Source organism: Mesoplodon bidens (assembly GCF_964165515.1).
Source record: "Mesoplodon bidens genome assembly, chromosome: 6".
Taxonomy (NCBI): Eukaryota; Metazoa; Chordata; class Mammalia; order Artiodactyla; family Ziphiidae; genus Mesoplodon; species Mesoplodon bidens.
Window position 1 is genome coordinate 80,234,688 of NC_138162.1, and position 27,366 is coordinate 80,262,053.

Below are 27,366 nucleotides of genomic sequence, written 5' to 3' on the forward strand. Positions count from 1 at the left end.
ACTTAGACTGTCTGCATCCAAAACCCACATTCTTCACTTCCAAACTAGTACTCCATTCTTTCAGAATTTTTAGTGGTGGAAAACTTTATCTTCTGAGAACAGACCTGATTTTTAAAAACTAGCAGAAGCCATTTGTGACAAAGCCCTAAGTTTTTTGAATTTCAGGTACTCGGGATTAACTTCTGATCAAAAACGTCATTTGAAGAAAATACAGAGTGCTTTTCTCTCGTGATCTATAAATTGTCTGAAAGCAGTCCCCAAAACACATTCTGTGCACTGGTGCATCACGGTAATTAGAATCTCCCTAGGTGATGACTTTGGAGGAATGCTCTACTTAAGACCAAATTTATGCTCTATATTTGACAGACACTGCATATTAATGAAGGAAATAACGGCTAGAAGTTTACCATATGCCTCTGGGCTTGTGGCATGATGCTTACAGGCATCATTCAAGCACCCTATGAAGTCACTGGGTATACTACTCTATAATGATTATTGACCGCTAAACCACTTCTTCATCTGCAGCACTTTTCTTACAGGGAGAACTTTCGTGACTTTTAATTAATGCACGGTTCCAGAGGATCCACACTGCATATGGTTCAATCTCATATTGTGAATGGGGACTGTACTGAATTGGGAACCCTTAAGGATCTTGTGTGGGCATATCCATCTGTTAAGTGGATGAGGAAGCTACCAAATCTTCATTTCCCTTGGTTCTGTCCAGGTCAAGACTACCTAACCCCTTGTTTGTTTTCCCCAGGCCTTTCTGGGGGTTACACATAGCATCCTCCTTTTCAGTATATTGCTCAGAATTAATTTTCTTAGGGAAGAACTGTGAGAATAGCTTGGTCAGCTATTCTTGGTGAAGAAAATACTGCAGTGGGAAGGGGGGGATGGGGGAAAGGGGAGAGGAGAGAAAAGAGACAAGAGAGGTGGCTTTATTGCACATTTTTAGACTGTAACTGGTGTGAAGTGACTTCTCCTGCGTTTTGCAGTATGATTCTCTAAGCAAAATTTCCTCTCCAAACTCAGAAAACTCCGTGGCATGCCTGAGAACAGTCACCTCCAACTGCTCCACCCTCAACTAACTAACTCTCTCTCAAAAGTTAGAAGCAAGCTTGTTGGAATACAGCATTTCTAGAATTTCCAAAAACACATGGTAGACTTTTCTCCTGGCAAAATCTGTCAGCCAAGTAGGGAGAGGTCCATGATGAAAGCTAAAATTTAGAAGCAACAACTCTTAGAAGTAAAATTTGTATACTTCCTAATGCCTCCTTTCCAAAAAAAAAAAAAAATGCTTTTCATATGGAGCTGTTCTATTGAGAACATTATTGAACGCAGCTGCTTGAAGAAAAAGCGCTCAATTTGGATGACAAGATCTCTGTTAGAACAGGGAAGGAAATAGTCTGGGATGATCATTTCTACCTTGAATTGAGAGAAATGCTAGTTACCAATAGAATGAAACAGAGACCTAAAGTTAAGATATTTTTTACCAAAGGAGTTAGAAAAACATGTCTCAATGGATGAGACCCAGAAAATAAAATAATGAACAGTGGATAACTGTAGAAAGCTACTTGTTATTATTATTAAAAACAAGAGCCACTGTGTCTGACCTCATACTAATCGTTTCAAAAATCCTGAGAGGAAGGTTTGCCCCATTTGACAGAGGAAGAGCAGAGATGCACAGGAGCAACACAGTTAGAGCAGGTCACCCAGCCAGGAACTGGCAAAGTTGGGATTCAGCCCAAAGACTAAATCTCCAGCTCTTCACCATTCCTTTGCAGGACTTGAGATAGAATTTGAGAAGTGTCGAATGGTTTCTGATTACCATGGCTTTGTTGGAATGGCCGCCTCCTTGGAACTCAATTGTCCCAAAAGCATCTGTGGGGCTGAGTTGAGTGTGCTTGCTGATGGACCACTTCTCAGACTGGATGTCATTTCGGGAGAGGCGAGTTTCATTTTTCTCATTCTGAAGAACTGAGATACTGGGAGTGAGGCCGACATGCTGGCCTATTAAACGCCCGCAGCAACACCTATAACATAAGAGGTCAAAGTGAACCCCTTGTATTAGCGACAACTGTAATACACACTGAAGGCAACCTGCTAGAGAAACCTACAAACCGTAGCAAGCCAGCGAGTCAGTTTTCAGGTGGAATCCATAATGTGGCCATACCTGGCAAATGGTGAACTCGGGATTTACTTGACATACATTTCTTTTCTTTTCTGGCCCCTCCACATTTTCCTCTAGCTGTATAGGCTGTAACATGCCTCCCATCCTTCTGCACCTACCCCCTTTCACACCTGCCACATTGCTCAGGATTGGAACGAAAAGAATGAATGCCATGTAGATTTTTCTACTTCTCACTCCTCCCATCTATCAAATCTTGCACGAAGGACACTGAACAGCTTTGAGGGAAGAATTTTAACAGGTACATTTAAATAAGGACTCTCAATCATATGTGAGTCACAACCTAACTTATCTTTTCCCAATTGACACTCTCTGTCATATATCCAATTCTGAGAATGAAGATCTACAGCTTAAGTGTTGTTGAAGAAACAATGAAAAAATTATTCACAAGGTATTTGAAAACAAAATTCGCCCCTCATGAAAATGTCCTTCATACTTTACTACTAGCACTGTTATGACTATTAGCAATAATACTGATACAGAGCTATTATTTATTAAATACTAACAATGTGACATTCATTTTATGGGTAAAATATTATAGTTCTGAAGGTTAGGTAATTTGTTCAAGGTTATACAGCTGGTCTATATGATTCCAGAGTCTATATTTTAAACTATTCCATTATACTGCCTTTTCATAAGGGCATTTCCAGATATTCATATGTTACTTTATCCCAAATGCTTCCCACCTTATATACTGTTGATCTTCAGGAAGGTAAGTAGAATATTAAAAATGTGATTGGATAGAAATCTGAAGGTCTGCAGTCTAATTAGTAATCTGCTAGGAGTATTTCCTTTAAAAGTTTCTTTTTCATTGTAGCAGAGCATTTCGGTAAAAAGTAAGCATTTTGATGAAATGCTGGAAAGGGAAAACCAGTAATCACACTAAACATATATATATATATATATATATATATATATATATATATATATCCCATTCATATATATATATCCCATTCCTATAGACAGTGATGAATTCCCTTCCCTATGGTGTAGCTTTTATTTTGTACAGGCTCTCAGACAATTAACTGCAAGTATGGCATATTACATGGTGCGTATATATGAGATTGCTTCAAAGATGTCCAGCAACAATTAAAAAATGATCTTTAACATTTGTTCTCTTGCAATGGATAGTGACTGCTATCATATTTTTGTTCCCATAATTGCTACTTCAAGTTCTTGCTACATTATAGAGAGAGCAAGATTACCTATGGGGGTCTTTGGTGCTGGGTATGATGTGAACACATTCTCTTTTATAAAACGCTCTTTCTATCCAGGACTTCTGAGCCTGAAAAAAAAGAAGAGGAAAGGTGAACACAACCTTTAAGTATTTTTGACTATAAAGCAAAATTTCATAATCACTTAAGAGACCAGTGTCTCATAAACTGAACTGAAATTGTGGTTACTTCACACATAAGCACTGCATATAACAAAATCAATTATTACCAGAATCTGCTGGTTAGGTTATTTAACATTATAATATGAGAGTTAAAGGAAATGACCATAATAAAAAATGTTAGTAATGAAACTATATATAAGTTCATAATGACTTCTGAAGAACAGAAAAATAATGCTATTTACAGAGAAAATGAAAGCCATAGAGCAGGATGTTTATAACCCTTTAGTTAACAAGTATTCAGTGGTAGGAAGAAATATATCTAAATAAGCCTACGATTTTCATGGCTGACACTTCCATTAGATTTTCCTTATAGAAAGAAAGAAAAATGGTGAGGAAATTACATAATTCGAGCCCTAATCCATCTAATCCATCACCATGCTTTTTCTAAAATCCAAATTAGCAATGCTTGAATATGGAGGGGAAGAAAGGAAATGGAAACCTAGGAAGATAAATGTCTTCATCACAGTCCAAAATTTCACAGGTAATGCCTTTGGAAGGAAGATACCACATTTTTTGGCATCCCACATGCCTTTCAGCAAACATGGCTTCTTAGAATGAACACTGTTGGGACTGTCCACCCAGAAGCCTGGTCACTGAGATTGGGCTCCCAGAAGGATAAAGGAAGTTTCAACAAACTGTACCATCTTTGTTCCAAAGCAGTGTCCATCCTTCATCCCTTAACCCCTTTTTTTAGCAGCATTTGAAACAGTAGAGGAGCCTCCTACGAAATCTAGTAAGCTACTCAGAAGATTCCTTCTCTAAGCGTGTGTTTAAGACAGATGTTGCTAGAGTAACGTGTAATGTTATATCTACAAGGTATCGTCTTCTCTCTAACCCAGCATCAGGACCAAATTCCTACTTTTAAAATATACAGGACCAAAGCGCAACTAAGCTGTTTACCTGGCCTGTCCCAATGACCAGTGTTAACTGTTACAAGCCCCTGCTTGTTGGCTGTAATTAATATTGACTCTGCCAGGGACCCAAATGTCTGTATAAGTTGTGCTAAGCTCTGGTTTGCCCTCAACCCCTTAATATTGCACCTGCCTCCTCTCTCACAGTGGAGTCTATGCGAGCATGTGGCACAGAAGGAAGTAGTTGTCTTATATTCATGACAAAGCACATTTTAAAAGTAGCAACGCGGGGGATGCTTGAGGGATACAAAGGACCTGCATCCTATTTCAGTCATGGTTACAATCAAGTTGCATAATTTCTGAGTGTATAAACATTGTGCATGTGAAAAGGAGCACCCACCCTGCCACAGAGATCCCTGGGTCCAGATGGCCCTCTGCACCCTCACACCACAAAACTAACATTTGCAGCCATTTGTCATCTGGGCATGGAAAAAGCCCCAGTGTATATTCTTAAAGATTTTTCTTCTCAAATACATAGGAAAAACTAGTGGGTACATCTTTGCAGCAGAAATGAGCTTAGCAGCATAGATAACCAGTCTTTATCTTCCTAAAAAGCCTGTAAGTTAAACTATTCATAGGCTGTGATTTTTCCTAGAAACTGAATACTTTCTTTGATAACATCTCTTGGCAGATAGATGGTAAAAATATTCCTCACTGGACATCTGAAACCAACTTTTCCTTCACCTTGGGGAGCAGAAAAGGGAGAGCATACTTTCCCTTTTTTTGTGGCCCACTATCTGGGAATTTCAGGGAGTGCTGATCAATACTCGTTGAGAGAAAGCAGGAATGGCAGTATCGTGGGTAGACAATGACGTTTGCAATTAGAAAAAGTTGTCGTGAATGGGATTCTGCAGCTTGGACAAAGTCGTATAATTTATCTGATCCTTGGTTTTCCTCATCTATAAAATGGGCACAAAAATAATGCCTGACACAGAGTTGTTATCATTACTTAGGTACCAAGTTTTCACTTCAAGAACAGGGACCAGTCCTAGGTTGGTCTGGTACTAGAAGTTCAGATAAAGGTTTAGATGAGATTACTATGAAACTGCTGTCACAGATCTGACCTAAATTGATTTCACTTTGCACTGGAGATGATATGCTCTCAGAAGGCCTGGCTGGCCACAAACAAGGTATACAGAAAAGTTATTTAACTTTCCTGAGCTTTTTCTATAACATGAGGGTACCATAGCTACTTTGGAGAGTTGTTGTATTAATCAAAGCAAATGATTCAGAGAAAGCACCTGGCACATAGTAGGCACTCAGTAGGTAATAACAATGCTTAACCTTTATTAAGGGTTCACCATGTACCTGGAATTGCGCTGTATACGTATTGTCTCCATGGAGCCACACAAGAACCCCGTGAGGGAAGTACTACTATTATGTCCATTTTACCAATGAAAAAACTGAGTCAGACATGCAGCAGATTAGAAGACAGAGTTTGAACGTGAGCAGTCTGACTCCAGAGTTCACACTCTTACCCACTCTGCTCAACTGCCTCTCCAAATTAGGTGTTATTGGTATTAAATACCCTAGATCTGGGCAGTGCCATCTGGGCTTGCCTGGGAGTGCCTTCTAGAGGCATGTCTGGGAACCAGTTCATACCTGCACCTTTCCCCTCCTTATTTCCCCCTTCCAGTCCCCACAAGTGGAGTAACGAACACTTTGCTCTCTGTTCTTCTCTCCTTGGGGTCAAGGATTGAGGTGGGATATTAGGCAGACATCAGAATATAAGAAAGACGTAAAAGAAGGGGGGGGATCATTATAACGGCTACCCCAAAGAAATGTAATCACACAGGACTCCCAACTTGAGAATCTGGGGGCCACAACAAATAGATTAGACTTTTCAAGGGCACCTCCATTATTTCTCTCACTCATGGATCCTGGTTTCAACTTGGAAGGCCCTGGAAGGTTTACACAGATGGTGTGTAATAAGAATGACTGCACATGGATTGCCAACTTGTTTGTTAGTCTTTAAGTAATCTGACTTGTGTGCAGTTTAGCAACTTAATTACCTTCTCAAAGGTGAAAAGCTACCTCACTGTCAGCAAAGGGATTGAGGATCAGTTTCTATTTCTTATTATTAGCAAACTAACAGCTTATCTTGCAAAGGCATAGAAAATTGGGAGGGGAGGAAAATGTAAAAAAATCTTTCCATCATTCATAATTGAGTTGGATTCTCTTTTTGAGAAGAAAAGCATAATACATAACAGTAAGAGTGCACGTATAGCACATGAATTAGGAATTCTACCAAATACCATGCACAATTTACTATGATTTATTGTGGGCTTTGCTTTATTGTGCTTTATTCAGTCTTCAGTGTGGATGGATATTAGATTTTTAAAATCATTTTCTTGGAGAAGGCATATTTGATGTATAATCATGATTTAACTTGTTCCCTAAACTAATTCCCTTTTCTTTTGTTCAAAGGCTTTGAACTACTCTGTGTGAAGCTTTATACTTGGTTGCAACATCCAACTAAGTTAGCACAGAATGGCTATCCTTATTGTTAGAAAGAATGAAACAGTTTTGACATGCCATATTTCTAGCTGACCCTTTAATTCTCTTCTAATGCAAAACTTCAGCAGCATGCCCTAAAATCTCTTCTTTCTAAACATGCTTTGGAGGGCTCATGTACTCTTAGAAAAGGTGGTTTCTATCAGCTCTTAGAAAATCACTTTCTAAAGGTAGAAGAGTCACATCACCATAACTGAGTTTGCGAAGGGCTATTTTCTTTCTTGTCTTTCTGCATTATCAGTCATGTGTGATGTGTAACAGGGAACTGTTTTCCAAAGGCTAATAATTAAAGGACATCTTATTCAAAACAAAAACGAGGACATTCACATTTCAAGAAAAGTATAATAATAACCCTCAAAGAATAAAGTACGTATGAATTTTTAAAGTCAAATGTACAGTCAATAAAGCATCAAAATAATTGGAACTGAAAAAAGAAAAATAAATTGTTTCATTTAACCAGGTTTCAACTCTTTTTCACAAAGACTCTGCTACAAACATTAGTCTCTCAAACTTCTTTGATTCTTCTTACCACCCACTCCCCATTAGCTACAGAATTAAGACCATCTCCAGGCAACAATGATTTACAAGTACTTACACAGAGTATGTATTAAATCTGTCTACAGAAAGTCTCAGAAACTGCTACTGCAATCTACCCTTTAGCAGGGCAACTTTAACAGGACACCAATCCAGTCCAGTAATTGCAAGATTAGAAAAAAAGAGTCCACTAACTTTATAGGAACAAATTACAAGCAAAACTTAACTACATCCCTCATTTTGAGACTCTCAGGTTTAAAAGGTACACTCTGCCCTAATCAGAACAAAACACCAAAGACCCCAAGGTACTGAATGCCTGCGTTCATTTTTACCTTTTGCTTTCCCTCCACATCTCCCTGGCATTCCCTGGGTCTTCCTCTAGATCCCCAGATCCAGTATTGGGAGGTTGAACAAGAAGAAAATGAGCTGAAATCATTTTACCTGAGCATTGACTCTGGGTGGTGGCAAAGGCAGTCCCACGAGCAGCTCTTGTTGCTTTCATTTTGCTGCGTCTGGGGCTGGTCATCCTGTTAATAATGCTCTTATGACCGCCCACTGGAAAAAAAGTCACTTGCCCGGCTCTTCCCCCAAGAGACGTTTCAAGTAAGCAATGAATTTGGGCAGATTAGCCCCTTGGAATGTGCTGCTTTGGGATTAGCCTCACTAAGAATCCCATGGACATTCCCTCGCAGCCCTCAAACACTGCTTGATTTGAACATCTAATCTGACGCCAGAAGAAAAACAAATCCCCGGAGAGATCGGATTTAACTGGCACAAATCCTGACAGGCTCTCCCCCCTTTTCTTTTTCCATTTTCAGAGAGAAGGCTTGTGAAAGTGTGATAAGGTGTTCTGAGTTCTGAAAAGTTCAACTTTGGAAAGCAAATCCTTCTAAAGAAACAGTATATTAATGCTCTGAGTGGTTTGAACACACAAGCGGCATTGTTCATTCCTTCCCAAAGGATGGAATGATAGCATTTCTTTAAAGAGGAACTGCTAAAAACTCTGAATGTTTCAAAAGGATAGCTGGGTCCCTGAATGTGAGCCCAAGGAGAATAAAGTTGGGGTCTGTCAGTAACCTTCCACAACTTCTGAGATGTCAATAAATAATAATAATAAAACTGATCACACTTATCCTGCAGCCCCTCCCCCACTACTGTAAATGTGTGACTAGAAACCTACACTCCCCTGATTCCCTATTAAAAAAAGATGAGCTGGGACTATTACAGCACATGGATGCAGGCTGAAAGCAGTGGCATTGTGATGTGTTTATCTGGGGCGGGTGGAGGGCAACTTAGAGGTTCTGGCTCACACAACACAAAAGGGCTCTTTCAAATATCTTCCAAGAATAAGTTTTTTAGATAATAGTAGTTCTTAGCTAGATAAGTGAACGAACTGGGGAAGAAGAGAGCTCAACTTTCAACAAGGCAATAATACTTTTAAAGAAGTGACTATGTGAACACTTCATCTCCAAAGGACTTATCTTTTCTTGCAGATGGAAGTCAGAGCTGAGAGGTGTGTGTATCATCAACTCTGTGGGCTGTGAACCTCTGAGGGCAGTGTCATTTTGAGCTTCATTTTCCCACAATCTCCTGTCAAAGCACATAGTATGTGTTATGTGGGCACTCCCTGACAGTCACAGTGGGAACTGGGTGACTTATTTCTAGCTTGGATCAGATCCATAGCCTTCTCCCTGCCTCTCTGCTGTTTCCAGGATGGATCTCTTTCAAACTCCACCATCTTCTGGCCTCTCACTTACCAAGGTTTCCCCGGAGACAAGGGGCAACAAACTACTTAGTGACTTTCACCTGAGGAAACTTTACAATAAGCAAAATGCAAATGAATCATCATTAGACTGAGCATTAGCATTAAACATGAGATGGAGAAGTCCCTTGGACAGTCTTCAGGAGTTGGCTGCAGAATAATATGTAGTGATGGCCTTAATAATGAGGATACCCATCCTTCTATGCAGCTGTAACACTCCTATGCATTTACTCTTAGGGAATCAGCAGAGATGTGAGCACACAAAGATGTTCACTGCAGCATTATTTATAATTCAGAAAAACTGGAAAAAAATGAAAATTAATGGGAGGCTAATTAAACTATAGTTCATGCTGTTTGATGACCACAATCAGGTTTCAGAGGACTATTTAATTACAAAGAGAAATATACATTTTCACATTGTTATGTGAGAAAAGCAGGACAAAACTGTAAGTAGAGAATAATTACAAATTTTAAATAGATACAGAGATGACTGGGAATATACTAAAGTGGAAACTGTAGCTAATTTTTATTTTCTTCCTTTTGCTTTTTTGTATTTTCCAAAGTTTCCTTCTGTAACCATATATTTAAAGTCATGAAACTATATTCTATGTGGTCAGAAGATTTCCAGATTTTTTTTCCAGCTGTTAAGCTCGACCTTATGATAATCGGAAGTCATTAGGAAAGAGTAGTTCAGGAAGTGACTTAGGAAGAGCTCAGTTAAAAGAGAGGGCTCAGTGGGTAATATTTGGAAAGGGACATTCTATAACGTACAGGGTGAGTTTCCTAGGGTATAAAGGTAGGAGGGAGAGAGAGAGAGAGAGAGAGGGAGGGAGGGAGGGAGGGAGGGAGGGAGGGAGGAGCAGGGAAGGGAACAGAGAAGAGGAAGAGGAGATGGAAGAAGACGGGGAGGGCTGGCTGACAGGCAGGCATCTGAGAGATACTGACCTAGTAGCTATAGATTGTCTGTGAGACTAAAATTGGTTATAGATAATCCTCCCAGTTTAAGAAATATTTGAAAAATCCTGCTTTCTCATCTTCCTTCTTCACTAGATACTACTTCAGTTCCTCATCTGACTTACTTTAAATCTTGAGTTCAATCAGATCTATACTGAGTCTTTTAAATATTGCCCATGTATTTTTTTTAGCCTTATTCTCTCTAGTCTTACTCATTTTTTGTTGCTGTTTTTCTTTTTGCTTATTTTTCCTTCCTGGAGAGAAATATTTGATAGGGAAAAGAATATGAGGCACGTTCTATGAACTTTACACCAAAGACAAAAATACTGTCACCAGAACCACGAGCATTCTATGTCTATGTGAACAAGGAAGGCTGAAGTAAAATCAGCACAGCATTTCTTTCATATGAGGTCACAGATGATCTTTAGGACTCTTTGATTTAAGAAGGTAATTAGTTCCAAAGAGACTTGTAGCTCTGGGCCACAATGTCCACACAGATCTTTTAAAAATCCTATGCATTACCCAACAATACAACTCCAACTCCTGACAGGATATATCACCATCTTGTTTCAGATGTAGTTTAGAAAGAATGTACTTTGATTACTAACAAGAGGAAGCCACAAGTGTAATGCGAACTGTGGTTATTCTTCACTCCTATCTTCATGTAATGGCAGATTACCTTATTCTTCCAATTCATCATTAAGGAAAAAAGATCACACTTGAATAGAATATACTAAAAAGTTCCCATTGGTACACAACTCAGTTTTAAAAAATGAAATCAGATTTTCTACAAGTAGAAACTAGACTTTGACATGGATGATTTGTATTCATTTTTATAAAGATGTCCAAAGCATTCCTTTCTGTGATGCCCACATTTAATAACAACAATGACAACAAGAACATGATATAGAGGAGAGGGGTCAGTAAACATTTTCTGTAAAGTGCCAGATGGTAAATAATTTAGGCTCTCTGTGGGTCACATGTCTCCGTCACAACATTCAACTCTGCTGTTGCAGCACAAAAGTGCTCTTAGGCCAGATATAAACAAATGAGCATTGCTGCATTCCAACAACACAGGCGGTGGGCTGGAACTGGTGTGTACTGGTCAGCCCTTGCTGTAGAGAAAGGGGGTATGTCTGATGGGGCAGCAGGGGAGGGGGGTGATGGTCCTAAAAACCAGGCTTCCATGGCACCACCACTAGCTTGTCTTGGCTCTTCCTTAAGCATGTCAGGCAAGTTCTCAGGTACTTTTGCTTCTGTTGTTCCTTCTACCTGGACAGCTCCATCCTCAGATTGTCCACAACTTGCTCCATCAGCACATTAGGAACACGGACAGGCTTGGACACCCCGTCTGAAGGCACACCTCTGTCATCATTCTCTAGTCTGTAACTCCCCCCTCTTTTCCTCACAGCTTTTCACATTACCTAGCATTATGCCATGTGTTCACATATTTATTTTTTGTCTATTTCCCCCACTAGAATGTAAGCTCCTGAGGGCAGTGATTTTATTTTGTTACTGCTGTCACCCCAGCACCTAGAACTGTGTTTGGGATGTGGTCAGCATACATAGGTGACTTAGGGACAACATTTGATTTACTTGTACATCAATTCCTCACCTGTAAGAGGATGACATCAGATGGACCTGTGTTTCCTAAAGGTGGTATCCAGATGCATTTTCCTTTTAACAGCTGGATTTATAATAATATATAATATTTAAGCAATGGCTAAACCTGTAATTTAATAAATATTATTGCTTGGTGACATACATTTTCTTTTGTGGAGTTATGAAAAAATGAATCCATCAAAAATATTTAATAAATCAGATTAAAAATGATTTGTAGATAATGATGGTACCACGTAAGCAAATGAAGTTTGGGAAACACAGGACCAATTCCTCTTAAATGTCCCTTTGGCTCCTTGTTTTTATTCTAATTCATGAAAATAAATGTATTGTGTTCTCTAATATTCAGAATTGCCCTTGAGCTATAAAGTAAAACAATGCCAGAGGAACATGACAAAGCCAGCTGCCTCTGGAGCATAATACCACCAACATGGTTTTCCTAAAACAGTCAATCAGGACACCCCCGGTCAATACCCTTCTTTGGCTCCCCAACCCCAACAAGATCAGATCAGTTCAGTATTTAAAACCTTTCAGGATCTGCCTCTGAAACTATCTGTTCAAATCTCTCAATCTCCCTTCAAATCTTTAAACACATTATGCTCCAGTACACTAGATTATTGATTCTTTCCCTAATGCACCATGCTGTGCCATACTCCTCAACCTTTGAATATGCTGTCCCATTTGCCTGGAATGCTAGGTTCCTCCTTCTGTACTTAGGAAACACCTGTTTGTTCTTCCTAACTCTGCACAAAATATTGTATTCTTTGACAAGCTTGGCTGGCCACTGCCAGACAAAATGAATCACCACAACTACTGATCCACTTCCATACCTTGCTCACACTTCCATTAGGAGAAAAGTCATATAATTTTATAATTATCTGTTTTCATTTCAAGATTTATAATCACCCACTGCCAATTTCTGCTGCAAACACACAGTACTCTGGGTCTATCATGGCGTAACTAGAGTTTCATAGCCTTGCCTAGGACACTCTCCTTCTTTTTCTATTTTTAACATTGTTTCTGCAGAAATATCAATTTCTCATTCCTAGTTAGTCATCTTTGGGGAATAATTCTTTGTGGGTTATTTATACTAAATTATTTTAATTACTATAATTAGTATATAAATTATTATACAAATTATTTGTACTAAAATCCTCCTTATAGCCTCTAAACTTAAATCATATACACCTTAACATAAAGTTAAATTAGATTACATTTTTATCACTAGATTCGCAAAAAATTCAATAAACTATGCTTTATAATTATAACTGAAACATCTTTTTTCAGTAGGTCATGCTGTGTAAATTACACTTGAATACAGGCAAAATTTTATATAGATGTACTATGAATATATACGAATGTTAACCTCATAGAATATTTGTAAACAATTTAAAAATATATTTCATGGGCCTCCCTGGTGGCGCAGTGGTTGAGAGTCCGCCTGCCGATGCAGGGGATACGGGTTCGTGCCCCGGTCTGGGAGGATCCCATATGCCGCGGAGCGGCTGGGCCCGTGAGCCATGGCCGCTGGGCCTGCGCATCCGGAGCCTGTGCTCCGCAACGGGAGAGGCCACAACAGTGAGAGGCCCGCATACCGCAAAAAGAAAAAAAAAAAAAAAAAAAAAAAAAAAAAAAAAATATATATATATATTTCATGTTTCTTTGGAAAATTTTTTCTTCATTATGAATCAGTTAATTATTGCTTGGCAATAATATATTACATTTATAAAGTATTCTACAGTTCACAAATGCTTTCAAACATAGTATTTTATGCAATACTCACAATAAATCTGTAAGGTAGGTATTATAAAATTCCATTATGCAAATTAAAAACTGGGGTCTACAGAGATTTAGTCTCATTCCTAAGTTGTGCATCAGCTATTGGCTTAGCCTGATAGAGCCAAAGCCCTTGTGCTTCCATAGGGTACAGAGAACCCTGCATCCTCTATATTCTATGACTAACCTTAGGAATGCTGAGTCATGTTTTTTTTCTTTGTGGTGGGATAGGTACATTTTAATCATTATGATCTTAATAAAAATATACATACTTCATCAAGCCTAAAAGACTGCTGAAAAATTGAAATGAGGACATAGGCTTCTATTTCAAAAGTATCCTAATTATGATCAAGGATTAGACATCTGTTTGAATATAATAGCTATTTCCATACATGGTGATATAAAAACTTAAAAGCTCCACACATACTTTTAGTGACTTCACTGCCTTCATTGACCAAAAAACATACCTACATTGGAGCCAGCTCTATAAAACCAGTGTACATCTTAAGAAGATACTAATAGGATAAACTTCACCCAGAGAAGGAGGAAATGAAAGACAAAATTATGTCTAACAAAATTATAAGACTGAGATTTGACATATTCAAGAGCTAGAAAGTTTAAAATGATGGGTCATTTGTTAGAAAGCAGCAACAGTGTGACAATGCCAGTGTACAGCAAGTCACCGGGAGGGCTTTCTATATTCCTGGAGGCTGCATACATGGGAAATACAACCTTGTTTTCTGTCAAGTAAATGAAGAGCTGGGGCAATGTAATGTCATCCTTTAAGTCCTTAATTCTGTTTAGCTTTCACAATTCATTCCCGCATCATTCTGATTTTGTCAGGAACCAATGAAATGTGATGAGTCATGAAACTGGAACATTCTGTGTTATGTTGAAACGGGGAGTTTATGTGACAAATGATATCACAGGTTCAGAAGCTGATTTTTATTTTGTTTGCCTCTTTTGCCCTGGAAGGATGAAGATGCTAAGAAGAAGGGGACAATGGATAAGTAGCTGCACTTTTATTTGTAATAGAGTTCTCATACGAGGATTAACTACTTAGGAAATCAATCTCTCTCTCTCTCATTTTATTATTTTAGTTTCTTTATCATCAGTCCTAATTACCTTCAAGTATTTTGGGTACAGAAGCAGACTCATCTTAATCAATGAGTGATTAGTTCAGTTCAAACTCTTTATCCTCACAAAGTACAGACTTAAATTTGGTGCAGGATTTTATTTCTGAAATACTGATTTTCTTTATCCATTCAAAGGCAGAGCCTAGTGGAAGCATGAATGATTAGTGGGTCCCAAGATATGCATCCTAGCCATGTCTTGTTGACACCTAGTCGTGTAAACTTGGGGGAGGACTTAATCTTGGTGATCTCATGGTCAACCCCAGCTCTCAGAGCTGAGGATTCTGGGAATCAGAACCTGACAGCTTTGTCATTAGTTCCTCATTAATGTGTACAAAATAGATGTAGAGGTTTTTTTTTTTTTTTTAAATAAGAGGGCATTTTTATTTTAATTTTTACAAATTCATGAAACCACTATTCTTTTGATAACAAACGAAAATGTAGCAGAGCACACAGTTTTGTGCTTACTGAGCACAAAGCACATAAGGAGATTTGAATTAGTAAGTAATCCCTGAAAGAATTCTCCCCAGACTCCAACCATTCTTAAGAATGCCCCTGGTTTAGCAATCTGGCACACGTGTCAAGCCCTAATTCTAGTTCAATAAGACTTCAAGTATTATTAAGACATTACTGCAATTAATTAATAACTTGACATTTCTATTTCTGCTATCGAGAGAGTTTTCAAGACTAGAACTTGGTGTTCTCTTACCCTGATTCCCAACCAAATAAATCAAATCTTGATGGTCATTCCGGTCAGAATATGCAGAGTCTGCCCACAATTTGTAATTTTTTTTAACCTAACAATCAAAACTTACTTAACTGGAGAAACTGAGGCCAAATCAATACCATTTTTATCATCAGAAGTAAGTTATAAGCAGATAGGTCCAGATGTAACTGTAAAGCTATTCCTATCTCTGGAAATGAAAAATTATTAGGTATTAAGGTAATGCAGCATAAATGTATTTCTGTCTGATAGTCATCTTTCTCTGTCAAATTACTAGATTGTTAGGTAGAAAATAAAGCCATCCACATAAATTCAGCCTCTGGTTATGTTGTACTAATGTGACAGTTTTAAAGTGGTTCAAGGTTATTAGCTTCCATATATTGTCAATGCCTTTCCTTACATACTCCCTACCAAAGCCTATATCTTTTTGATTTATTCTTACCTTAGTATGTTAATATAAAATATTTCTCTGATCCGGAGCCTGTGCTCCGCAATGGGAGAGGCCACAACAGTGAGAGGCCCGCGTACCGCAAAAAAAAAAAAAAAAAGTTCTCTGAAAGATTTTAGGTCCTGGAAGATACTAATACATTTATTAGCTTTCTTTAAATATATTAATTTAAATTTGATGCACATAGAAATGAACAAAAATTCAGAAGTAGGTGTAAAAAATGTTAGTAGGTAGTGCAAAAATATTTGGAAAGATTTAGTTTCCAAGTTGTATTCCATTGGATGGCAACGTGATATTTTCCTCCTGTTTTCTTACCACCTCACCCTTACTCTGATGTAGAGAATTCCATTCTTTGGATATTTGATGCCAAAATGAAATTCTGATAGCAAATTTCTTCTGAAGGAAGCTATATTAGTAAAGCTATTTTTAAAAATGGACTGTGCTGGCTTTCTAATTGGTCCCTTTAATTCATTCTCCACCCAGCAACAAGAGTGATCATTTTTTTCTTAATTAATAGACTTTATTTCTTAGAGAAGTTTTATGTTTAAAGAAAAATTGACCAGAAGTACAGAGTTCTCAAATATCCCCTCCCTCCACTTATCCCCATGGTTTCCCATATTATTTAATTCCTTGCACTGCTGTGCTACATTTGTTCCAAATGATGACCCGATACTGATATATTCCCATTAACTAAAATCCACAGTTTACATCAGGGTTCACTCCCTGTGTTGTACAGTTCTATGGTTTTGCCAAATGCATAATATCATGTATCCATCATAGCAGTATCATATAGAATAGTTTTACTGATGATCATTTAAAATGATGTATTAGCTCGTGGCATTCCATCTCCCTTACTCCAAATCACTCCGTGACTCCCAGAATAAAATCAAGATTCCTTGGCAGGCCTCAGAGGCCTTGCACAGTCACATCCCAACTAACTACCTCCAGCCATACCAGCCTTCTTTCAGATCTGCAACTTCTCCACATAAGAGATGGAAGAGTAAAAATATCATGACAGAATTTACTCTTTAATTTGAATACTACTTTTTGAGGGGATACAAATAACATTCATGTCCTGGGTGGAGGGGGTTGTGGATGATCTGATGTCTGCATTTCGAATGTAAATTTTCGTAACACAGATTTGTTTAATTTGATAATGTAGTTTATTTTAAGATTCCTGTTTGGCACATGAGAGATAAGTATGATAATGATTTTGGAAGTCATTAGTAAAGACGTTAATCACTGGAAAATCATGGAGCAGAGACCAAGTATCCTGATTCATCTATTAACTTAAACTTCAAACCCTAAGTTTGCAAGAGATCTTAGGTCCTTCCTCCAATATTTAGTAGAAAACTAAGTAAGTTCTTCTGGTGAATGACACCTTGTTTCTAGCTGGTGAGATAACTGCAAAGGAAAATCATAAATACACACACTCACATGAAATTCCTGACTCTGGGATGCAATCCCTTTCATTAGAATACTGTCTGTGACCAGTCATTAAAACTGCCACTACAGGTAGAGTCATAAAATATACTGTAATACTAACTGACTTTCACTCACACACACACACACAAAATAATAATATATTTCTTTTGTTCAAACAGGTATTTCTTTTCCCTTTTACTTTTTTCTTTGACATACTGATATGTATACTACTGTTAAATACTGCTCTACCTGAGGCCACAGTAGATGAAGAACAAGGATGAAATATGAGACTCACATTAACATACGTGTGTATGTGTTCTGTCTCTCTTCAGATCCTAATGTTAGTTATTTGAAAGTGAGTTATTATGAAAGTGGGCATGTATTTCTACAAATGTACAAACCTAATATTTCACAGGAGAGAACTAAGTAGAGAAAACACCTTCCTGTGTTTACAATTCTAACACAGAAGTCTTTAAACAATCATTAAGCATAAGATATAAACAGAAGCTTAGTCGTACAACTGCTAACTGTACTTCATTAAAGTTGATGCTACCTGGAGCTCTGACTCCAGCCATCACACGGAGAATTTGAAAATGGGCAATCAGAGTTGTATGCCCTTATTTTTAAATGAATTCTCACAAGCACTGAAGAATATCTGTTGAACACGAACCTTGTACAAAGTTCACTTAGTTGATGAGGTGGTACAAAACTTTACAAAGACCTCTTATCTGTTTTTAAGTTTATGCTGTGTTCTAGAGCAATGCTTCTCAAATGATTTGTGGTGAAGGACCATTTTTTAAAACTTTTTTCAATCCGTTACAAACTCATAGTTTTGTAAAATGCAATGAATTGATTATGCACTTGGATTTTGTGGCAGTGGCAAGTTGCTCTAAGTTTCCAAATGTTTACTCTCAATTTTGCTCATCTCTCATCATTCACAAACAGTTCATGGGCCAGCACCAGTTTGTGTACCATAAGGCACTACTCGATGAGCCGTCCATGGACCAGCAGCATCAGGGAACCTGTCAGAAATGCAGATTCTTAGGCCCCACCCCAGACCTATCGAATCTGCATCTGCATTTTAATAAGATCCACAGGGGAAAAGCACTGTTCTGCAGGGAAATCAATCAGACGAATGAAAGATTACAATAACATTTAATAAGAGCAATAAGAGCAAACAGGTTTATAGCCCTTACAGTAAGTATGCATACACTGGTCTAATTATTTTCATGTATCAACTAATCTGATCCTCATAACAAACCTGTGAAGTTAAGTGCTTTTATTATGCTCATTTTGCAGGTAAGGACACCAGACAGTAGAGTTTAACAGTCTAGTTCAATGTCACACAGCTAGGAAGCAGAATGTAGGAATGAGAATAGCTTCAGGTACATGAGAGAAGTTGAGACTGACTGACAGGGTGCTCAGATGTGGGAAGGGTCAACTTTGGACAGGACAGGTATTTGAGCTGGGTCTGGCACATATCTAGCATTCCTAGCATACAGTAGGCACTTAAATGATTTTGGTTGCATTTCGCTGAGTTACATAATTTTTGTCCTTCCCTATTTCCATAGTTTCAGGGAGGTGGTTTCAATTTAATTACCTGTTCTCATAACTCTACACTTTTTAAGATTCAGCTCAAATTTTTCTTTCTTCTATTTCCCCTGTTTCCAACTCTACAGTGAAAGTGTTTGTTTCCTTCCTTGAGCTTCCCTATACTTTGTTCTTTCCTGGCCCATTAACACCTTCTGTCCTGATTAATAGTGTGCAGCTAGCCTATGTCCTCAGGCTCATGTAGGGAAGGGACCACATCTATTTACGTTTTTACCTTCTTCTTTATTTCTTTATTTTTAACATCTTTATTGGAGTATAATTGCTTTACAACGGTGTGTTAGTTTCTGCTTTATCACAAAGTGAATCAGCTATACATATACATATGCTCCTGTATCTCTTCCCTCTTGCGTCTCCCTCCCTCCCACCCTCCCTATCCCACCCCTCCAGGCGGTCACAAACCACTGAGCTGATCTCCCTGTGCTATGCGGCTGCTTCCCACTAGCTATTTTACATTTGGTAGTGTATATATGCCCATGCCACTCTCTCACTTTGTCACAGCTTACCCCTCCCCCTCCCCATATCCTCAAGTCCATTCTCTAGTAAATCTGTGTCTTTATTCCCATCTTACCCCTAGGTTCTTCATGACCGTTTTTTTTTTTCTTAGATTCCATATATATGTGTTATCATACGGTATTTGTTTTTCTCTTTCTGACATATTCACTCTGTATGACAGACTCTAGATCCATCCACCTCAGTACAAATAACTCAATTTCGTTTCTTTTTATGGCTGAGTAATATTCCATGGTATATATGGGCCACATCTTCTTTATCCATTCATCTGATGATGGACACTTAGGTTGCTTCCATGTCCTGGCTATTGTAAATAGAGCTGCAATGAATATTTTGGTACATGACTCTTTTTGAATTATGGTTTCCTCAGGGTATATGCCCAGTAGTGGGATTGCTGGGTCGTATGGTAGTTCTATCTGTAGTTTTTTGAGGAACCTCCATACTGTTCTCCATAGTGGCTGTATCAATTTACATTCCCACCAACAGTTCAAGAGGGTTCCCTTTTCTCCACACCCTCTCCAGCACTTATTGTTTCTAGATTTTTTTGATGATGGCCATTCTGACCTGTGTGAGATGATATCTCATCGTAGCTTTGATTTGCATCTCTCTTCTTCTTGAACCCCAAGTGCCTGGTACCTCAATAAACCTTTGTTAAAATAATATAAAGTTACCAAGAAAATAGATCGTTCAGCTGTGGGTGGAACATTCTTTTAGATATTCATTGCTCTCTATTTTCCTAACACGTTCTGCACCAGAATCTTAACATGAACTGTCAAACCTTAAAATATTAGCAAAATATAACTGTCAGACTTAAAGCATTGCCACTGAGTCGACTGATTACACTGATCACATGCCCATACACATCGTGTTTGTGCACAGAAACACACACACACACTTCTTTTCTGTTGGAATCTGGTAGGCACACAGCAAGTTCTACTTTTACCAGTTCTATATTACAAACTTGCTGGAAAGCACTGAAAAGGGAGAAATATATAAAAATGTAATTCATCTCCACCCTTCCTTTTGCTGGCATTATAGCTTGTTTGTGCATTTTAAGGACAGTGGGTTCATAGATCATTCTTGAATGCTTGGACCTTCAAATTAATTTTCTGTAGTCTAAGGATAAAAATCTTAGAAAAGGGGCTTCCCTGGTGGCGCAGTGGTTGGGGGTCCGCCTGCCGATGCGGGGGACGCGGGTTCGTGACCCGGTCTGGGAGGATCCCACGTGCCGCGGAGTGGCTGGGCCCGTGAGCCATGGCCGCTGAGCCTGCGCGTCCGGAGCCTGTGCTCCGCAACGGGAGGGGCCCCGGCGGTGAGAGGCCCGCGTACCGCAAAAAAAAAAAAAAAAAAAAAAAAAATCTTAGAAAAGTTCTCGATTGTCAAATGCTATTTTGGGGGTATGCAGTCTTTTCTTAATGTCAGTAGATGTCATTATTTAAATTCAGCCATTTGTTAACAGTATAATTGCTCATCAATTATGTTTTACCACTGAATTTAGACATGTTATACCTCCCCTCTGCTCAAAAATTTTCAAGTCTTAGAAACTACAGGCTGATGGAGATGATCTGAAAAATAATTTTAGTCAGCATAATTCAAAATAATAGAGAGGATCAGAACTTTTACTACCTAGGTAGCTTTTATTTATTTATTTTATTTTATTTTTTATTTTTTTGCAGTACGCGGGCCTCTCACTGTTGTGGCCTCTCCCGTTGCGGAGCATAGGCTCCAGACGCACAGGCTCAGCGGCCATGGCTCACGGGCCCAGCCGCTCCGCATCATGTGGGATTTTCCCAGACCAGGGCACGAACCCGTGTCCCCTGCAACGGCAGGCGGACTCTCAACCACTGCGCCACCAGGGAAGCCCCTAGGTAGCTTTTAAATGACAGTCCTTGCTAGATTCTGTTTTATCCAGATAGAAAATTCTGCATTTTATACCTTAAAAAAATAAGACCATGCCAGCAGAATCCTAAATGGATAGATTTTAGTTGGCATTTGCGTGTGTGCGCCCTAGACAGGTTTAAATGATTAATTAGTCCATAAAATTTAGGACAAAACCCTGAAATGCTTTGTTCAGTTAATTTTATGGCTCCCTTTCCTTGTTCTTACATGCACAAATCCTACCCTCATCTGTACCGCACTGCTCATTATTTACATTTAAGACCTAACTGATGAGTTCCCTCATGGCACTGTTACTATCAACTTGAGCTTCTGTGCCAGACATCAATACAAATCACCTGGAGAATATCTATGTGAATCCTAAACCACTCAGTTAGCAATTCTGTTCTAACAGTCCTCCCTTACCTGGACTGCTTAGAAAAAGAAAGAGGAATGAAATGGTAGCCTGCTGGTGTTCCCTTCTATGACTGGGGACAAAGCATTCCATTGCCTCCGTTTCTCCTTTTGCAAACCTAAAGAATACTTCTCTTATTACCTCGCAAGGGACTGTGGTCTGGATTGATAACATGATGACAACCTTGGATTCTTTGAGTGTCATATGAAGACTTGTTACACAGAATGCTGGCTTGCTGTATGCAGAATAGAACATTCTTTTTAAGCTTTCTTTTTATGGTAATAGGTGGTTGAATTTAAGCAGTTCTAAATTACATTCTTGCTTGACTTATACCTAAATGTCAATTTTCTCTGGATTAAAAAAAGCACTATATGAATTCATGTGACAAAACACACACACACACACACACACACAACCAACTATTAGGAATTTTCTAAGATTTAAGTAACATGGAATTTGATTACACAGTGCATTCTGGGGCTCAGCCACATCAGGCTACAGATACCAGGCAGGCTGATTATGACTTAAGCATTGTTTCAATGTGATTTTGCACAGGATTTCATTTAATGCAGATTAGTAAGTTTATTAAGCTGTTGATAATTGAAGCCTCTTAGGTTCAGTAGGTACCATCCAGCGAGGTAGATTAGTGGGGTTTAATTTGTTGCTCTCAGATAGCAAACAAAGACTTAGCAGAATAATTACATTTCCTCTGTGGACTAATAAAAGGCGACATCACATTGGTGCTTTCAGCCATTTCTGCATTTCTGCAGTTTCTTTTAGAGCACTGCCTTTGGAGTTTCCCGCATCTCTCTCAAGTGACACCAAATCCCATCACCTGTGAATTATGTTACTCAGAAATTAAGGTTAGTTCCATGAAATGTAAGCCATGAATGGAAATATTTGCTTTAGAGCAAGCTGTGCTCTCTCTACCTTAGTCAGAACTTTTCCACTATTTCCTAAAATTTTCTGTCTATCCCCTTGTCCAGACTGTAAGTACCTCAAGGGTGGGGGCCGTGTCTCTCATCTGATTCCTGAGCAATTAGTACCATATCTGGCGTATCGAGGCACTCAGTCTGTTTGCCTAACAAACAATGAATTATCTTAAATAATCAAAAGTATGCTCTAAAAATAACATTATCACCAAGTTTTCGAGTTCTAGGAAGTTAGTCTTAGCCAGAGTATAAAGTTTCTGTGTTAGCCAAAAGACTAAGAGTCAACATATGAAAGAGATTGTACGAAAGAGTAAAATGATGATTTATTACCCAATAGATTCTTGGACACACAGAGCATTCGGCCTGTTAGTAGACTAAATAAATTAACTTAGTGTCTTGACGTGACCCAGTCCTCACTTTGGTTGATTTGGTTACATGCGTTTGGTGTCATCACAACATGAAGAGACAGAGGCCTCATTCCTCTGGGACTCCTAGGTCTGCCATATTTCTAACAGAGTCACAAACCAGACAGTGAAAAATGCTACGCTGTGTGGAGCTGATACAAATAACATTTCTTAACAGGAAATGCCAAAGCTGTTTGGAATGGTTAGAAATAAGTTTCTAGAAATAATCTTGGTATTCTTTCTCTTCCATTCCTGGATATTAGATTATTAGCAAGACTGCAGGTGTGGAGACTCAGGCCTTAGGAACCACTGCTGGTTTCTGTTTTCTCCATCGGCTTTACAGCTACTTTATTTTTTCAGAATGACACCTGAACTTCAAAGCTAGTGAGACATTTTGAGTATTCTGGAACACAGCACCTTCCTCAAAATTAGTTTTAAACTTAATCCCACTCCTATGTCTCCCACTTCATTCTACTGATCATATGAGGTCTACCTTGACTTACTGGTAAAGTTCTCCCTTGCAAGTGACTTTGCAAGGATGTTTGGCTGCAGGTCATGGCGACTGTTCCCAATGACTTCACAACATCATAAAGAGCAGAGAAGAATGAAACCTGATTCTGGTCCTTCATCTGAGTGAGTGGTGACTTTGTTTTAGACTGGGTACCGTTTAAACCATGGACCCATTCCTCAAGACAGCATCCCTAGACATATATGTTCACTATAACACTTAATATGATAGTGACAAACCTCAAAAGGATAGATATATAAGAGTGCTAAAGCATGGATTATAAAGAAGTACTCAAACCAGTGTGCTCCTACAGATCTCAGTTAGTGCCTGCCTGTCCATATGTAGGCCAAAAATGTTGTTTTTCTTTCATCTTCAATATTAAAATGGTTACACAAAAATTCACCAATTTTGATGTCTTTTTTAAAATGCACGCTGATATGACAGCTGTCACATACAAACTAACAAAATTGCTTCGAATGAAGTTAAAGATAGCTAAGTGCTACTAAAGCCATCTTATGGAAAAACACAAACGAACCTTTTGGCCAACCCGATAATTTTCGGCATTTGGGTAGTTGTTTTCTTGGCTATATTGAAAAACATATTTTGGGGATCTTAAGAAATCTAGGGACATGTATTTACAGTGAGATGCATCCCCTTTCAGTCTCCATCCTTTGCTGTTGTTCATAATGAAGAGCTTCCTAGGGTGTTTTCCTGTATTAGGGGTGGTTTACAATGATCCCTTGCAGGGACAACGCCCACATGCAAACTCTTTAATTTGCTTTTTTACAACTTATTTTGTACATTCTTTCTGTCTTACAAAAGTTGTGCTAATTCACTGAGGGTCCTTTGGAAAACAGTTACACAAAGAGAAGAAAATATACGTTACCTCTAATCTTGACTCCCACCCCCAGAGAACTCTGATAACATGTTGGCATATGTTCTTGGTGGAAAAGTATAGGATACCCCAGAAGCCTACAAGGCAAATGTCTGATTTCTCCCTGGGATACAGTGACCTGGTGAAAGCATGCAGAACTGAATTAACCATTCATCTGAGAATGTGCTGACCAGGCATGTGAGGGCAGAACTAGTGATGGCCCCAGCATGGGGCAGAGTGTGCATGTGGCATGTGGCAAAGGTGCTCCTTATTACAGGAGAGATGTGGCATTTTATACAAATACCCCAAATAGTTCCTGTATACAGAGGACATAGCTATGCCTTTGTTTTTGCAACATCCTAAATATGTGTGATTTATGTCCCTGCTTCACAGAGCTGGGGGACATGTATTTTGCTAATCTAAGTGATGAAAAAAACTAGGATAATCTTGGAGATAATTATAAGCATTCTGATGTATTAGAAAACAGGTTTAAGAATCAATGACTTGAAGTGGAAATCCTGCTAAAAATTATTCCAGGAGTTTGTGAAAAATGTACATTATGGTCCCTTGTTCATAGATTATGCATCTGTAGGTGATAGTGGGTCTCCAGCATCCCAATTTTTAAATAATAACCACAGTTAATTCCGTGAACTACTGTCTGAGCAACACTAAGATTTCCTCTCGGCCACTGGTTGGAATCTGAGTTTCTCGAAGTCGGCTATTTATGTTTATTTGCAAGATGCCAAACCCACTGCCACTGCCTTGGTTAGGTCCTCTCTCTCACTCCAACACCATGACTCTAGGTTTCCTAACAGGCCTCTCTGTTCCCCACTCCCTCACCCTCTTCCATCCATCACAGTGCTATAAGAAATATCTTCTTAAACCAGAATTCTTCAACCTCAGTACTGTTGACACATGGGGCTTAATAATTCTTTGCTGGGTGTGGGTACTGTCCTGTCCTTGTAGGATGTTTAGCAACATCTATGGGCTCTACTCACTAGAAACCAGTAACATCCCCAATCCCTGGTTGTAACAACCAAAACTGTCTCCAGTCATTGTCAAATATCCCTTTGGGGAAAAACAGACCGTGGTTGAAAACCACTGCTCTTAAACCTTAGGTCTCTTCTTCTATTGTCCAAATGTTTTACCATGGCATTCAAATACCTATGTGATCTGCCTCCAAAACATGTTTCCAGCCGTGCCGACTGCTAAACTACTCAATGATCCTTGCTCTCCACCAAACTAGGCCATTCTAGTTTACCCAATATCAAGAACCATTGATATTCACAACTCTGTACATTAGCTTCTGCTTTTTCTCAAGCCTTAAGCATCCTTTCCGTTTCTTGCTTGCTTTCCCAGGAAAACCTGACATCTTCAAAGCTTAGCTCAAAATCCACCTTCTCCAAAGTTTTCTTGATTTTCCTAATTATCTCCACTCCTTCCTTGTGTGTACTAGTTTTTTTTTTTTTTGCCTCTATCTAGAGCTTATTCATTCAGACTTGTCCCACAACCAATTTTTTGCCCATCTCTTTCCCTCTCAATTGCAAAGACCAGGATGTATTTCTTCCCAAGTCATTAGCACTGAGCACAGGGAAAGCACAAGTTGGCCCTTAATAACTGCGCAAATGAATAAAAGTGACATTTAAAGCACACCACAGAGAATAAAAAGTTTTTAAATCTATATGTTATAACTGACTCACCAAGAATGATGGAAACAAAATGAAATGTGTGTGCTATTGACCTACAGCATTGCATTTTTAGTCAGGATATTAGCCATCAACATTTTAGAATATTTAATTTGTAGTAAGCCCTTAACTAAAGTTAAAATCAGTAAGAAAAAGTGACCAAACTACTCATAAGCAGCCCCAAATTAAAACACAACCAGTCCCAAACCAACCCACGAGCAATGTTCGCTTTAGTGTTTTCCTGCTTTTAATAGATATTAATTATACCTCTAGTCACCTTTGAAAAGCACTGATTCAGTAGGTGCTACGTTAGCATCTTTGGTAGAATTATTACAAAGGGAACTTCCAAGAAGTTCTAGGTTTTAGAAATTACTCTATTAATGGATTGACAATCACAGTAATTTACAACAATTAGCTTGTCTCCATTCTCCCCTCATTGCCCTGTGTCCTTACTTTATGTTGTATAACAAATGCATCTAGTTGATCCTAAACATCCAGTCTCAGCCCAGATCTAAAGCGCCTATTTTGACCACCTTAGCTACCCTGAACTCAGAAGGAGGAGATGGGGACAACAGCTCAAGGGTGAAATGAGGACTACTGAGGAAGATGGTGGTGGTGGAGGTCCTTTGAGAGTTTTTCTTTTTACCTATAAGGTGTCTTTATTTATCACTAATAACTGGGAGAAGACAAAACCAAAACAGTTTTAAAGGAGAGTCATTCTTCTAAATGGAAATCTGTAATTGCATTCTGCCTAAGTTTACCAATATATACTACCTAACTTTTAAGCCATTTGGAGTTCTTTCATATCACCTATGCCCAACTGATCGGGCTCCTGCTTAGAAAGAAAGGGGTCTGAGGATATGAATTCAGGTGACTTAGTTTAGATTGTTCCAGGTCTTATTAAGTCCAAATTGCATCACATCTATACATAGTCTTCCTCCTAATTTCAACGTTGAAGTTACAAAAGGAAAATGGAAGATTATTTAAGTGTTGGGAAGATCTTCAAAGAGCTAATTATTCACTGTCTATACTGTTACTCATCTAAAGTGCTAATAAAACTTAGTGGGAAACAACGTAAGGAATATAAATATAAAAATGCTTTCTCTTCCATTTTTAGAGCATTTTAGAATATACAGTGATGCAAATCTAACAGGTATAATTTTATAC

The 27,366-nt window shown here is 38.6% G+C and overlaps 1 protein-coding gene across 21 annotated transcripts in view; it reads right to left on the reverse strand.

Moving 5' to 3' along the window:
- Positions 1–27,366, reverse strand: part of TRPM3 (transient receptor potential cation channel subfamily M member 3) — a gene marked incomplete at its 5' end in the record, with an annotated part of 811,488 nt that overhangs the window by 252,672 nt on the left and 531,450 nt on the right. For all 21 annotated transcript variants that reach the window (XM_081236454.1, XM_081236468.1, XM_081236450.1 and 18 more), the window contains 2 exons: positions 1,829–2,033; positions 3,394–3,473. In XM_081236454.1, the coding sequence (XP_081092580.1) occupies positions 1,829–2,033; positions 3,394–3,473 (285 nt within the window). The remainder of the gene's footprint in view (positions 1–1,828; positions 2,034–3,393; positions 3,474–27,366) is intronic.